Below are 15941 nucleotides of genomic sequence, written 5' to 3'. Positions count from 1 at the left end.
GAATCAAGTGTAGCTGCCCATGCAACGAGTTGCGACCACGTGATCGATTGGAAAGGAGCGAAACTAATAATCATATATTTCAATTGAATGCATGGGAGTCATACCCCAGACCCCCCTGTTACATCCTGCTTATTGGAACTGACGAAACTGAGAGTGCAGCAGCGTCGCCAGAACTATTTCGTTAAAATCCGTAGATTCTACGGATTTCCCCTCTTTTCTACGGACCCTGATTTCCCCTCTTTTCTACGGATTTCCCATATAAATGTTTTTCCGTAGAAGTAAACAAATCCGTAGATCTACGGATAAATCCGTAGATCTGGCAAGCCTGGAGTGCAGTAAATCACTTCTCTCTCCGAACGCCCACACCACAGCGTACGGAGATGGAAAACGGAGTGCGTTTTTTATGTTGTAAGAACAATAAGTGTTGTTTTTCTGGTCTCGCCTCGCGTCGCGTAATGTGATCATCGGTTCTTATGTTGCACAAAACATCGAAACAACAGTTCTGATACATATTTGCATTATTTTAAAAGCGGATAATTTCAATTCATATGCATATTTTATTGTAAATTACAAAATCACTCTGTTTTGCTAACAGAAGTTGGTGAAAGGAATCATACAAACAATCCAATGTCGGGTCTCCTACGAAAGGCAGAAAATCAAAAGGCAGAACCACGAAAGGCAGAATCACTAAAAGCAGAATTACGAATGGCAGAATATTTCATAAGGCAGAATAACGAAAAGCAGAATCACAAAGAATGACAGAATCAAAAAATGTTCTATTTTCTTTTCAGCAACACACACTCGCGGCCTTTGGCCGCCACTATTATCCAAGTGTATGCTGTCCTTACTCGCTACCGCTCGTTCGGACTTAACTAAGGGAAAGAAAACCTGTTTGAATAATCCTAGAAAACCAGTAGATCAGTTGTTTGTATGCGAGAGGCCGCCGCTTCCGACGGCGGGTCGGCGGCCGGCTCGGACCGCGGAAACCACGGCGGCTTTGTGACGCCTCGGTTCCTTGCCCTCGATTATGCGTCTTCGCCACATGAACTGGTTTATGTTAATTATAACCAACAAACCGTTGAGACTAGTGTAAGTTGTACCTGACATCGAAAAATTACTCTCCGAGATGCCGTGAGAGTCTTTAGAGCCTGAGCCAAACCAGTTTGCGCGGTTGGGATCTAACAATTAGGCTTGATTTGCACCTCCTATCAAAACTGGTCATTGCTTGTGACCAGTTATTATGTCTGGTTACCAAATAATATAAAATAATAAATGTAGAGCTTTGATAGCGTGACCAGGATTCGCACCAAATTGCCATCACGCACTTGGCTATCGTGAGTCAGGTTTTGCTACCAGTAATTCTGCCTTTCGTCCCCTCCGAATTTCTGCCTTTTGAAATATTCTGCCTTGTGTGTACGGTCATAGAGTTCTGCCTTTCATGATTTTGCTTTTCGTGCTGCCTTCTGTGGCGAACCCCCAATGTCGATTAGTTTAAATGCTTTATTCATAGTTATTCTCGCAAATTGAAAATTCATGTAGTTCTTTCCCTTATTCGCTATTTCAATTGGGCCCTGTTGAACTTTTCTTATATGGCACTTGTTTTTATCAGAGTTTTTTATTATTATTTTTAGTAAATGTTGGGCAACTTTTCTAGCAGTGGATACAGTTTTCTGTTTTTTTGTCATGAATATAATATATATGTATTATGTTTTCGTTGGAGAAATCGCTTTTAATGCTGTGTTTCTATTCATTTTTCACTCGTCTTGTATAAAAGGGATTTAGGAATATTTTCAAAACATATTTTACGAAGACATTGAACTTTTCGCGTTTTGTTTTGCTGCGAATTTTGATATTTTCGTGTTTTTACGCGGATTCTGTAATTAATATAAATTTTGGAGTTTTTGAAATTTACTTAAGGTGGAAGTGTGTTGAACCCATAATTGGCCGACTTCAAGGCACCACGTGGTCGACTTTGAATTTTCAAATGCTTACCACTCAGTAATTGTTAATACGTCACTTGTGGAAACATATCATCATGTTTGTTATGATGACGAAAACATAAGAAAGTGTTTTCGTAGATAACGCAGACTCGGGAATAGGAGTCTAGTGGCACTGAAAATTCGTAGCCGACCACGTGGTGACCACGTGGTAGCTTCTACCCACTACCACCTTAAGGGGTTATATACCTTTTTAGTTTTCAAAAAACCGAAAATTTTTTATAACATTATCTTCAAATACAACATCTTGAGAATATTTTCACAAATTTTCATAAAGATCTGAGCAATAGGAAGAAAGTTAGAGCGATTCGCAGCGCGCCTCGCCACGGCCGCATAAGCTAAACTTGAAACTTTACACGCGATTATCTCGGAATAGTGTTTTCCGAAAAATGACTTTGCCGTGATCCTGATTGCGGGAAAACTACTGAACCGATTTCCTTCATCTTTTTTTTTTTTTTTTTAATTTTCGTTATTGAATTCGCCGGTCCTTGAACGATCGCTTTTTGAAACATACAGTTACATTTTGCCGCAAAAAATTTTTAGTGCAATTTTTAGCGCTCAAAACGTGCATTTTTTGGGAAAAACGTTCCCGTTTGCACTGAAAACAAAATACTAATAAAAGCGATCATTCAAGGACACGGCACACTTCTAAACTAATGAAATAATATGAGTTTTTTGATTTCGGTTGATCCGCTGAGTCTCTATCAGGATCACCGCAAGCCTCTGCAAAAAAATAGCGTTTCGGGGAAACGGCCATTACTCCAGTAATAATTGGTATATCTTGAAATCAAAATTATTTTTGTTGTTGTTGATAAACTGTACTTTCAGAAAAATACCCCTTTGATGCAATGAAAATGGTGCTATGCACTTAAAAATAGATTCAAACTTCCCTCATTTTTCTCGACCAAAAAGGTATATTAAAACCAAAGACAAAAGTCGAACTAATTTGAATACTGGTAATTTGAAAATGACGGTAAGGTGGCGAAAGGTGAAGCACATTGTTTTCGATATGCTATGGTCCTGCCATCTGATTTCCAATATCCTTGCACGGTGCGGCCATCTAACTTTCAACATCCTCATATGGTGCTGTCATCTAGTTTTCGTTTTCATCTGGCGGATTATGCACGATAAATTTGTTTTGCTAATAACCATAGTTTTATGTGAATTTAAGTCATCAGATGGCAGCACTAACCGTTGTAAAGGTGTCGTGGGCAATATATATGAAATAAAAACTGGAAGTCAGGAATCTTGTTCTAGTCGTCTTTGTTAAAACGTGATTCTCAATAGGGTGTTTTAGGGGTATGTATATTATTTTTTCTTTTGATAAGAAATTTCAAAAAAAAATACATATTCTCCTGGCTTTTCTTAATTTAAACAGCAAAACTATTGAAAAAATCGTTTTCGAATTTTAACAACTGTAAGTAGTTTTAAGACATACCCTACCGTCAAGAAATCATGACACAGGGAGGCCAGGTCATTTTTCAAATATCTTCACACTCCACAAAACAATGTCTTTATACATAGGAAATCTCTAAACACGGTCCCAGTTGAAAGTTTACAAAACTTCCAGTGACTCATTTAATCGAGTGCGGTTAATCAACCGATTATTAGGCTTCCACTTATTCTCATGCGCTCAAATGTTTCCAATATTAAGACATGTCTTCACATCTGGCAACCCTGTCATGACACGTAAACCAGGGTTATATTTTCCACAAGCCAGCGGCGGAAATGTCACTTTGTTTATGCCTTGTTTAGACTACGCCGGATATCACCTGATATCGCCATATGATATCGGATATCGAGCGTTCACATTAGAGTGAGCTGATATGATTTGACATTTGCTTTGGTAATTGAAAAGAGAAGAAAACAAAAACAGGTTAAAGCTAAAACAAGACAACAAGAGCAATGGGATTAGGATAGAGATGTCAGTTAGTCGGGATGTGCGGGATGAAAATAGCAAAAATATTTCCTTCCTTTTTTCTCGCATGCAACGCGAATTGCGAAATTTGTAGGGTTGCGTCAAATGTCTGTTGGCGTTGTTGCCAACTGCTGGAAATGTGGTTATTATTGGTTTTCGAACAAGATATCCGCGATAGCATGTAGCCGAGGTGATATCCGTTGACAGCTCGATTGTATGGGATATCAGGTAATATCAGACCGATGTCATGGCAACAGTTTCCTGAAGCCGCCGCCGATGATGATGGCGCTACTGTTGGAAATATGGTCATAAGCTCGGTTCATTGTGCCGCATGTGTTACTCTTTGGATTTTTTGCGTGCTTCTAACTATATTGAATGTAGGGCTTTCCGGAACGTGTTGAAACATGTTTGAACGTGACCATTTATGTCCTGCACAAAATCCATAAATAAAACAATCGTTTTTCGCTTTCTGCATTTCTTCACCCCACTTGCAGCAACAGTTGATCTCGCATGGACGGTGCCTAATCGGCTGTTTCGTAAGCACTGACAGCCTTTCGACGTATAATCGAGCCAGAGAGCCAGAGAAAAACGGCTTCAAGCGAAATGTATGGGGATGACGTTCGTGACAGGGATGTGGGTAATATCGATGGTGATATGGCCTCGATAGCACGAATCGCCTGATATCAGGTGATATGCGGTGTAGTGTGAACAGGGTATAATGCCTACTGAAAGGTCAGTTATCGATTAGTATAAGAAAAAGCGGGTATTTTTTCAAATTAAAACCCCCTATTGGCCCTGATGACTGTTGATGGTTTGGTGTTCACTTGCGAAAGTAAAGGAAGTAATTATGTTGTATATGTATAATTATGTATTTATACACAGACTTCGCAGCCAACTGTTTAGTGTACAGGACAATTGCGCTACAATCCTACTGACACTAACAGTCTCACCCGAGCCGAAACTCGAACCTACAACGACTAGCTTGTTAGGGGTTAGTAGTTAGCGTACCTCGAGACCATCTGGGTTAAATATAGCATTTGTATACAAATGTCTTCACAAGTTTACGCAGATCAAATTGACCTCCCCCTTGATCATTCTCATGGATAGGCCTATTTACGTATGAATGTGTTAGTACCACTCGTTGGGGGAAAAACTGAATAAATCGCTGTTTTGTTTGCAATTCTACGTTTTTAGCAGCTGGATAAATATTCACTTTTTTGTATAATAATTATTGATAGATTTAGGTATTAGTTATAGAACAATCACTTGGGCACAGAAGTCCGGAGGAACTTCAGTAAATTACGGGTTTTTTCCCTAGCCTAGCTACAACAACAATATCGCACGCTAGCCTGCGGGGCTAATACGGTCTCGATCAACTAGATTAGTTGAGAGAATTTATTATCGATATTGTTTTCGGCCCATTTTGCATGTTGTAGGATAAGTACAACGGTACACCGTGCCCCAGTGCTAAGTCGAGAAAATTTCCAGCTCGAAAAGATCCTCGACCTAATCGGGAATCGAACCCAATATCACAACCGTGTGGGAGAGCTAGCCGACCGACAACGCTAACCACAGAACCACGAACAAAGCTAACGCTCACCAATATAATCCCAAACAGCAGAACTTCGAGCAGAAGCAAGTCCGGCAAGTCTCCCACAGTCGAGAAGGGAACTACTACTAATAGCGAATTTCTTTATTCCGCTGTGTGCGGGCAAAACTGCCGAGGGATAATGAAACGTCATCGTCATTTAAGACGTAAGTAAGAAAGAGATGCCAGATAATTGTTTACGAACTTAGCGCGTGCGGTGGTGGGTTGAAGCTGATAATTTTTACAGTGCGCTTCGGGCAGCAGGCTAGGTGAAAACTGGGTCAATACCGAGCGAATAAAGAAGGGTTTTGACAGCAGTTAGTGCGCTTCCAGGTCAAAACGAGGTAAGCTGGTGGAATGGAGAAATTCGCTATAAATGTTCTTAGCGCCACCATACTGCGTATTGCGACATACTAAAAAATAATTGTGTAAAAAGACACATGAAGCAAAATTAGCTTGGATGTCTATTATCTGTGGTTGAACATACAAGTGGCTGTTGTTATTCAAGAAGATATCAGATATATACGCAGATTTTCTCAAAGTCTGTGTAGATTTTCGCAGATTTTTGCCTGCGTCAGCGAAATATTTTTGAGTCACGAATAGATTTTTTTCAGATTTTAAGCAGATTTTTCCGGTTTTTCGAGCAGTTGCAGGCATTTTTTAAAAACATCTGGCATCTCTGATACTCAGATCTTTTTATCGATTTACGTTAGAACATTGTTTAGAGCAAACGCAATCAACAAATAGACCCTGACTTCTGGCAAATCCGACAATCTGAACTGACATAACAAGAAACTGTTTCGAGAAATTTTTAGCGTCTTTCGCAGATGCACGAGTTTTTTTAGATTGAACAAAATCAACTATTCGTCTATCTAAGCCATGTAAGTTGTTTCGGTTTAAAAGAAATTGTTGGGTTCTTATGGTAAACTATTTTCTAGGGCTCTCGCTAAACCAAAATCGGAATTAACGCCGGAGGAGTTAGCCCGCCAGGAGGAGGAAGAATTCAACACTGGCCCTTTGTCGGTGTTAACCCAGTCAGTTAAAAACAACACTCAGGTTTTGATTAACTGTCGCAACAATAAAAAGCTATTGGGAAGGGTAAAGGCTTTCGATCGTCATTGTAACATGGTTCTGGAGAATGTTAAAGAAATGTGGACAGAAGTGCCGCGCACCGGGAAAGGTAAAAAGAAGGTGAAGCCGGTTAACAAAGACAGGTTTATCTCGAAAATGTTCCTCCGTGGAGATTCGGTCATTCTAGTGTTACGAAATCCTCAAGCCACTGCCGCAGGGAAGTAAATTGCATTGAAAATAATTTAGGAATAAGCTTTTATATTCTCATGTGAAACAAATAAATCGTAATGAATCGTATTAGTCTTTCTCTGCAATAGCAGTAAGATGAACTTCGATTTCGTCCTCTGTTAACGTGCGGAATTCGGGATTCTCCTTGGTGACCAATCCCAGTTCTACTTCCGACGGTTTGAAGTCCACGGCGAGCACAGTTGACAGGCAGGTTATAGCCAATTGAATTGCTTCTTCCTCGGTAAAATTGGCCTTTTTCTTGAGCTTCTTTTCCAAATAGCTGTTGGCCTCAGTTTGCTTGACCCCAACCGAAATAGCGCGATACCCACAGTAATAACCAGCCGGATCGGTTTTATACACGCATGGTCCATTTTCGTCATCGTACGCAATAAGTACCATGCCTTAAAGAACGAGAACAGCCCATGAATATCGCACTTTGAATTTTTGAGGACAATACTTACTGCATCCTAGAGGTCGCATTTCGGCATTTTGTGTGTAAACTTGTGAAATGTCGGCCATTCGTCGGCAGAGTACGTCTACCGGCATATCATAACCATACTTGTAACGCCAGTTAGCGGCTTCATAGCGTGCGCGCTGAACCTGCGATTTTGAATCGGCAATCCGACCAGTCATCACACATCCCACATTCCGGGTAATCCGATAGAGATGGGTCACTGTCTTTGGGTCAATCAGCTTATCTGGAATCTTTTTCTGAGTGGCAACTACTGCCACATCCACTCCCTTCAACGCAACCGAGGTCAATCCCTCTTGATTGATTGCTTTGAACGCATATTCTACGGAAAATCAAAATATGCCTTGTCACTATACTAAAAAAAAACTGCAATATACAATAACTTACCAACTTGATAGAGGCGACCTTCCGGAGAAAAAATCGTTATATGACGATCGAATCCGGCGCTGCTTCCACGAGACATGTTTGATTGGTATATTAGTCGAAGAGAAAATAACAAAAAATGCCTTTTCTCGATTTATTAGCAAAAGTGTATCCTCAAAACTTCGCTATGCAGGTTATGAACAGTGACAATGGCATTATACGATGACCACAGACAAACAGACATGCCACTAACTGACGATTTCTTTGTCCAGAAAAATTACAATTATATTTAAATTTTGTTCAGTATGTGTCGTTATAAGTAAACGTGCACACTTGTTGACAAAGACAAAAACGACAAAAACCATCAGTAAGGGCATCTTCAGCGGTGGTCCAAATCGCTGTTTTGTTCTATTTTTTTGGAACAAACTCAAATTCACTGCTGCACCGGTGGTGTAAATTTTGTTTTATACCATATCTGAATTGAAAAAATTTGAAACTGGTATACGTTTTGGTCTATTTTTGTCACTTTTTGGAACAAGAAATAGATCGTTCTAAAACCCTTTGTACGCTACCAATAGGTGGGTAAAATGTCATATTTTAATTGAATACCTCATTTTTAGCTTTTTCCATATAAACGTTTTGCGAGTGTTGGGAAATAAACAAACAAAGATTTTTCATGACAATTCACAATATGTTTTTGTGGTTTTTCTGAAGAAGAAAAAGAACAGGTTTGTCGTTTTTGGCTTCGAGGAAACCGACCAGCAAAAGGGGGAATTCTGGAAGACCATAACCGCAGGTTTATGTAATCAGCCACCAGGATGACAAATATGTTGGCCATTCGTTAATCGCCTTAATTGTAGTGGGACTAGAGGAGACCTCAAGAGGCCAGAAAAATGTTCCTCGAAGACACTGAACTGAAAACGTTCACAATGCGGACTTGTTTCAATATCCTCAAAACCAAATCCAAGTTTAAGAACTGCAAGATTTTGAAAGATTGATGAGACGAAAACGGAAGATGAACATCTTCGCGATCAAATAACTTTCGCTATCCTCCGAAGCCCTACTTGTAGCAGAAATTTTTCGATCATACTAATCCATCAAGAGAAATGTCACTGACGCTTGGGTCAAACCGTCAAATATATAAAGTTTTGAGGATATAAAGTGTCTTGCCAAAGTAATCGTTCAATGTGCGTAAAAATTATCCAATTTCCGTTTGTTAAATATTGAGTGCTTTTCATTATAACAAGTCTCATAAACTGATAACATGGGGTATTGAATTGTTGACAGTGTGACAGATGTCAGCGGTTCTAAAACAACGAGATATACAACACCGGTGCGGAGAACGAAAAGTTGGTCTATATTAGCAGGTTTTATTCAGGTTTCGCTGGTGTAAATCTAGTATAAAATTGTTTCAAAAATAGACCACCGCTGAAGATGCCCTAATGCCGCTGGTGGCACTATACGCAAAGACAAAAAATCGTTTTCATGAGATCAGTTATTACGAATTCGTTTTCGCGGTAAAGCTACACCGTCCCGGACTACACTTTTCGGCTTGAAAAAAAAAACACTTTCAGGGTAGTTGCATTGATATGCGTAATAATAAGGAAAGCTGTCAATTTGTTTTGTTTTGGTCATTATTGCCATCGTCGTTTTGTCTCATTTCCATTTCATATTTCCATCTCGCAAATGTGCTGGAAAAAATACCTGACACTTTATCACATGGAACGAGAACCAAAACAAACCAGTTTTGGCACATACGAGTGAGTGTGTTGGTAACTCCCAAAAGTACACTCTGCCTCTTTCGGGTGTAGTGCCGGATAGCATTGGCCGATACCGTATCGATACTTACGGTATCGATACCTTGGGGCCTAAATATTGTTATTTTTTATCGATGCAAGCGACTTCGATATCGAGCTGGAACGATACTTTCACCCCGATATTTTTTTGATACTGAAGAGAAACTATAAAATCGGGAAATATTGTTGATTGCTACAAATTATCTAACGGAAAAGCCTTGTAGGGGTGCGCGAATATGATCCATCGCGTTTAAGTCTTCTACAAACAGTGCAGAAATTTGGTTTGTGCTCTTTTTGTAAAAGACACCAACAGGATTGAATATACCCGCTCATTTCTAAGGCGGTTCTTCATGCCTCTTGCGAGAAAAATGCTGCCGCATTTGGTAATAATGTCTGTGCAGAGCAAAATCGTAAGCGCCGAGTTTTTGCAAAAAGGCAAGCAATAAAGAATAAGAACCCAGGATTATCGTGCTGCCCTATATTTCAAATAAGGACCCAGACGCGCGATTGCTATTGCATTGATTTGTGTGTGTGACATATAATTCTGTCACCACTGTCCCATTCTGGTACCATTAGTCTATTGACCGCAGGGATACAAAATATGCAGATTTGTCTTCAAAACGCAGATTTTTAGAGTCGGTGTGCAGATTTTTATTGATTCGCAGATAATTATATTTTTTCCAGAGTCTCTGCAGATTTTTGTCAGAGTTTCTCAATATTTACGCAGACTTTCTCAACATCTGTGAAAATTTTTGCAGACTTTTGCCTGCGCGAACGTATTTTTCAAATCACAAACAAATTTCTTTCAGACTCTAAGCAAATTTTGTCTGTTTTTCGAATAGTTGCTTACATTTTTCAAAAACACCTGGCATCTCTGATTTTCCGTAATAATGATCAAGAAAATATGGTAATTTTTCATAGACCTGTTTCAAGTAGCAGGCAGAGTATCGATACAGCTGGTATCGATGCTCCTCCCTCAATATCGACCAGGCATCGATACTGCCAGAGAAAAAATATCGATAATCGAGTATCGATACTTCTACAGTTTTTGGCCAATGCTAGTGCCGGACAGAGGAAGTGCAGAGTCTATGTGTATATAGAGTCGCGCAAAGAGAAAATCTATCGTTTCGGCAAAACAGTTTTTGTGCCGTTTGTTGCCAAGAACTATTGCTTATTGGTTTGACTACTGGATTTTCTGCTCACTTCTTCAAGCACAGTTGGATCCATGCACTGTTGTTGCCAGAAAAGATTGAGTAACACAAATATACTTCCTTCAGAAACTGATTGAATCAAACTCTTACTATTTTTTTTAAAGTATTCAATCAAGAGTGGAATTTAGTGAATGTATTGCGTAACATTTTTTAGATGTCCGTACATGAATAAATTATTGCAACCACAAACAAGATTATTTAAAATTTTCAATATTTTTATAATTTTTTGTCTTATTATGTATTTTGACAGCACTATCGCACACGAATGAAAGCAAACTGTCGAAAAATATGGTGGGAGATGGTAAATTCGTTTTTGCGGTGTAGCTACACTCGTGTTACACTTTTTACCTCGTGAATCCGGGAACGGAGTACTACCATCGCGCAAACGAATTCATAAGTATCAATGGGCACTTTGATGCACACTTTTTGGTGTTGCACTTTCAAACTGTGCAGTCCATTTTGGTGGGAAGTGCGCAATATACAGTTCTGTTTTCACCATGCATAGACGAATATCATTTTTTGAAATTCTTCACAAGGTACACAGTTTTGAAAGAGTACATCGGTAATGCTTTGTTAAATTTAACTGAACCAGTGTACAGGGGTGGCATTGCGCAGCTCGATTCGAACGATTTTCACTAATTTCGAGTAGGTCCCATACTGCCAGTTATGCTTTAGGCTTAAAAGGAGCTGTCATTGTCATTTGTCCTGCGGCTCATCTAACCCGCAAAGTCTAAAAAAACACGAAAAACGAAACATAACGCCCCCCAGCACTGGCGTAGCGTGGGGGGGGGGCGGTTCGCCCCGGGTGTCACCCGCTAGGGGGTGACACCCGTGAGGAAAATTTTCATACGTATCGCCCTCAAAAAAAAAGATTAGAGTAGATTTACTTATCTTTCAAATCGGGTAAATAAAATCCGCGCTATTGCAAAAAAATCCCGTTTGAAAATACGTATCAAAAAAAAAAACCCGCGTAAGAGAGAGTGTGTATAATCCCAACCATTTTTTAAAAAATGGGTAGATTAAGTGCAATTGAAAACGAACGAAAATGATTTCACTGCAACCTGGTGGGGGTGACACCCAGGGGGAGAAGGGGTGACACCTAAATTTCCCGCCCCGGGTGTCACCCGGTCACGCTACGCCACTGCCCCCCAGTGATCATTTAGTTTTGTTCGAGTTGCTCAAAACGAAATGCGCAATGTCACCCCAGGTTTAATGTTGAATTTAAAATGTGTAGTTAAAACTTTGGAAAAACACATATTCTTTATCACGCCTAATTATCACACTTTTTATCCAAGCCTAACATTATCACTTTGTTTATTTACATTGCTCGATTGGTACCCTCGTTTGATACTGATTTGGTTCCTATGGTTTCATCTTTGCGCGACTCTATATACACATAGACTTTGAGAAAGTGTAGTCAGAGACAAAAAAAGTGTAGTCCGGAAAGTGGAAAAAAAAAAAAAACATTTACAGGGTAAAAAGTGTAGTCCGAGAGTAGCTACACCGCAAAAACGAATTCGACATTAGTGAGCAGTAGGCTCACATGGTGGCGCATAAGTGTAACGTTTTAAACAAGGACGAAGGTTTTTAGGGGTTTTTATTCGGAGAGACACGTCTGTTTGCCTGTGCTATGATGATTATGCTGTTTTTTTTTTTAATAAACTGTCGGAGTTATTTAGATTGTCAAAAAACTCGGAGTTGTGTCTTTTGCAGGCCTATGACAGGCCCAGAGATGCCAGATGTTTCCGAAAAATTTCTACTACTGCTCGAAACACCGGCAAAATCTGGTTTCCATCAAGCTACGCAGAAAAAGCCCATTCAAGCAGAAAAGGACGATTCAAGCGATAAGCCGATACATGAACCATTGTTTATGTACGTAAAAAGCGACATCTGGTAGAATTTCAAGAAATCAAACAATATTTTAATTTAAAGTCTATACGGAAAAGAATAAAATTGCCGTTGTTTAAAAAACGAATAAAACATATTTAAATTATTTACATCTGAATGCTTTGCCAAAAATGTTCTCTATAAGTTTCTTTGTGAGTAATATAAAAAATTCTAAATGTCTCATTGTTGAGTCACACTAACTGCACTGCGAAGAACTGCCACGTCGCTGTGAGTGTGACTCGAGAACCAAGTTAATCTAGCCGGCGAGCTTCAAATCTAACAATTAGGTTCTATTCGCACCTCCCGCCGGGAGGCTCCCGCACCATTTAATGCGATCAGCAGTAAAAGTTTTCAACTAAATAAGAGTTAGCCGACTTGCGTGCGACGTTAGCGCCGACACGTTGCCCGTTGTAAATGAAATTTGAAATAAAAATAGGTACCCATTCACCGTTCACTTTTCACTTGGAAATAAATTTTCCATAACAAAAAACACTTGAAAAATATTTTCACCGATACTTCAGCAAATCATTCCTGAAGGATTGGGGAAAATATTTTCGTGAAATGTCTTTTGTTATGAAAAAAAAATAACTTCCAAGTGAAAACTAAGCGGTGAATGGGCACTGTAAGGTACACTAGTTTAGTTGAGATGGGCGTTGTGCTGCAATGTAATAAGAGAGCTCGCACCGGGATATTAATTTCTCACCGCGAGGGCAAGGGCAATAAACACAATGTAGGGTGTTGGAATGAGTGTGATCACTCTGTTTGTACAGCCAAAACTAATTCAAAAAGTAATTCAAAAATTATTATATGAAACATGAAAAAACACATCAACGGCACCACCCCAGATATGTGCTGCATACCCTGGCCCATCACCACGTCAAATATGAGGCTTGAAAGCAGGGTCTGAGCCGAGCTATTGATTTTTAAATATGTCACATTTTGTACCGCCAAACTTGAAAAAGTAATTCAAAAATTTTTATATGAAACATGAAAAAACACATCAACGGCACCACCCCAGATATGTGCTGCATACCCTGGCCCATCACCATGTCAAATATGAGGCTTGAAAGCAGGGTCTGAGCCGAGCTATTGATTTTTAAATATGTCACATATGTCACCACCATACTTTAAAAAGTGATTCAAAAATTTTTATATGAAACATGAAAAAACACATCAACGGCACCACTCCAGATATGTGCTGCATACCCTGACCCATCACCATGTCAAATATGAGGCTTGAAAGCAGGGTCTGAGCCGAGCTATTGATTTTTATATATGTCACATTTTGTTCCGCCAAACTTGAAAAAGTAATTCAAAAATTTTTATATGAAACATGAGAAAACACATCAACGGCACCACCCCAGATATGTGCTGCATACCCTGACCCATCACCATGTCAAATATGAGGCTTGAAAGCATGGTCTGAGCCGAGCTATTGATTTTTAAATATGTCACATTTTGTACCGCCATACTTGGAAAAGTAATTCAAAAATTTTTATATGAAACATGAAAAAACACATCAACGGCACCACCCCAGATATGTGTTGCATACCCTGGCCCATCACCATGTCAAATATGAGGCTTGAAAGCATGGTCTGAGCCGAGCTATTGATTTTTGAATATGTCACATATGTCACCACCATACTTGAAAAAGTGATTCAAAAATTTTTATATGAAACATGAAAAAACACATCAACGGCACCACCCCAGATATGTGCTGCATACCCTGGCCCATCACCATGTCAAATATGAGGCTTGAAAGCAGGGTCTGAGCCGAGCTATTGATTTTTGAATATGTCACATTTTGTACCGCCATACTTGAAAAAGTGATTCAAAAATTATTATATGAAACATGAAAAAACACATCAACGGCACCACCCCAGATATGTGCTGCATACCCTGGCCCATCACCATGTCAAATATGAGGCTTGAAGGCAGGGTCTGAGCCGAGCTATTGATTATTGAATATGTCACATTTTGTACCGCCATACTTGAAAAAGTGATTCAAAAATTTTTATATGAAACATGAAAAAACACATCAACGGCACCACCCCAGATATGTGCTGCATACCCTGGCCCATCACCATGTCAAATATGAGGCTTGAAAGCAGGGTCTGAGCCGAGCTATTGATTATTGAATATGTCACATTTTGTACCGCCATACTTGAAAAAGTAATTCAAAAATTTTTATATGAAACATGAAAAAACACATCAACGGCACCACCCCAGATATGTGCTGCATACCCTGACCCATCACCATGTCAAATATGAGGCTTGAAAGCAGGGTCTGAGCCGAGCTATTGATTTTTGAATATGTCACATTTTGTACCACCATACTTGAAAAAGTGATTCAAAAATTTTTATATGAAACATGAAAAAACACATCAACGGCACCACCCCAGATATGTGCTGCATACCCTGACCCATCACCATGTCAAATATGAGGCTTGAAAGCAGGGTCTGAGCCGAGCTATTGATTTTTGAATATGTCACATTTTGTACCGCCATACTTGAAAAAGTGATTCAAGAATTTTTATATGAAACATGAAAAAACACATCAACGGCACCACCCCAGATATGTGCTGCATACCCTGGCCCATCACCACGTCAAATATGAGGCTTGAAAGCAGGGTCTGAGCCGAGCTATTGATTTTTAAATATGTCACATTTTGTACCGTCAAACTTGAAAAAGTAATTCAAAAATTTTTATATGAAACATGAAAAAACACATCAACGGCACCACCCCAGATATGTGCTGCATACCCTGGCCCATCACCATGTCAAATATGAGGCTTGAAAGCAGGGTCTGAGCCGAGCTATTGATTTTTGAATATGTCACATATGTCACCACCATACTTTAAAAAGTGATTCAAAAATTTTTATATGAAACATGAAAAAACACATCAACGGCACCACCCCAGATATGTGCTGCATACCCTGGCCCATCACCATGTCAAATATGAGGCTTGAAAGCAGGGTCTGAGCCGAGCTATTGATTATTGAATATGTCACATTTTGTACCGCCATACTTGAAAAAGTAATTCAAAAATTTTTATATGAAACATGAAAAAACACATCAACGGCACCACCCCAGATATGTGCTGCATACCCTGACCCATCACCATGTCAAATATGAGGCTTGAAAGCAGGGTCTGAGCCGAGCTATTGATTTTTATAAATGTCACATTTTGTTCCGCCAAACTTGAAAAAGTAATTCAAAAATTTTTATATGAAACATGAAAAAACACATCAACGGCACCACCCCAGATATGTGCTGCATACCCTGGCCCATCACCACGTCAAATATGAGGCTTGAAAGCAGGGTCTGAGCCGAGCTATTGCTTTTTAAATATGTCACATTTTGTACCGCCAAACTTGAAAAAGTGATTCAAAAATTTTTATATGAAACA

General features: G+C 39.4%; 2 protein-coding genes across 2 annotated transcripts; one reads left to right on the top strand and one right to left on the bottom strand.

The window, feature by feature from the left end:
- The first annotated feature begins 6224 nt into the window (after window positions 1-6224).
- LOC129726849 (probable small nuclear ribonucleoprotein Sm D2) lies at window positions 6225-6871 on the top strand. The gene is made up of 2 exons (XM_055684004.1): window positions 6225-6384; window positions 6442-6871. Coding segments are annotated over exons 1-2 (360 nt in total). The 5' UTR covers window positions 6225-6382; the 3' UTR covers window positions 6800-6871.
- LOC129726842 (proteasome subunit alpha type-6-like) lies at window positions 6813-7870 on the bottom strand. The gene is made up of 3 exons (XM_055683990.1): window positions 7662-7870; window positions 7264-7596; window positions 6813-7203 (listed from the first exon to the last, which is right to left on the bottom strand). Exons 1-3 carry the CDS (start codon window positions 7735-7737, stop codon window positions 6872-6874), a joined length of 741 nt encoding a protein of 246 aa, XP_055539965.1. The 5' UTR covers window positions 7738-7870; the 3' UTR covers window positions 6813-6871.
- Window positions 7871-15941: the final 8071 nt, after the last annotated feature.

The sequence above is a fragment of the Wyeomyia smithii genome, chromosome 1 (assembly GCF_029784165.1).
Source record: "Wyeomyia smithii strain HCP4-BCI-WySm-NY-G18 chromosome 1, ASM2978416v1, whole genome shotgun sequence".
NCBI classification, from domain to species: Eukaryota; Metazoa; Arthropoda; class Insecta; order Diptera; family Culicidae; genus Wyeomyia; species Wyeomyia smithii.
This window is presented reverse-complemented; position numbering and strand designations above follow the sequence as displayed.

What these genes read in the sequence shown, in the direction of transcription:
- LOC129726842 (XM_055683990.1), bottom strand. Translation starts at nt 7,737, where the DNA reads ATGTCTCGTGGAAGCAGCGCCGGATTCGATCGTCATATAACGATTTTT. An exon ending in AGGTCGCCTCTATCAAGTTG is followed by an intron (nt 7,597 to 7,661) that starts GTAAGTTATTGT and finishes GATTTTCCGTAG; the next exon opens with AATATGCGTTCAAAGCAATC. An exon ending in AATGCGACCTCTAGGATGCA is followed by an intron (nt 7,204 to 7,263) that starts GTAAGTATTGTC and finishes TCGTTCTTTAAG; the next exon opens with GCATGGTACTTATTGCGTAC.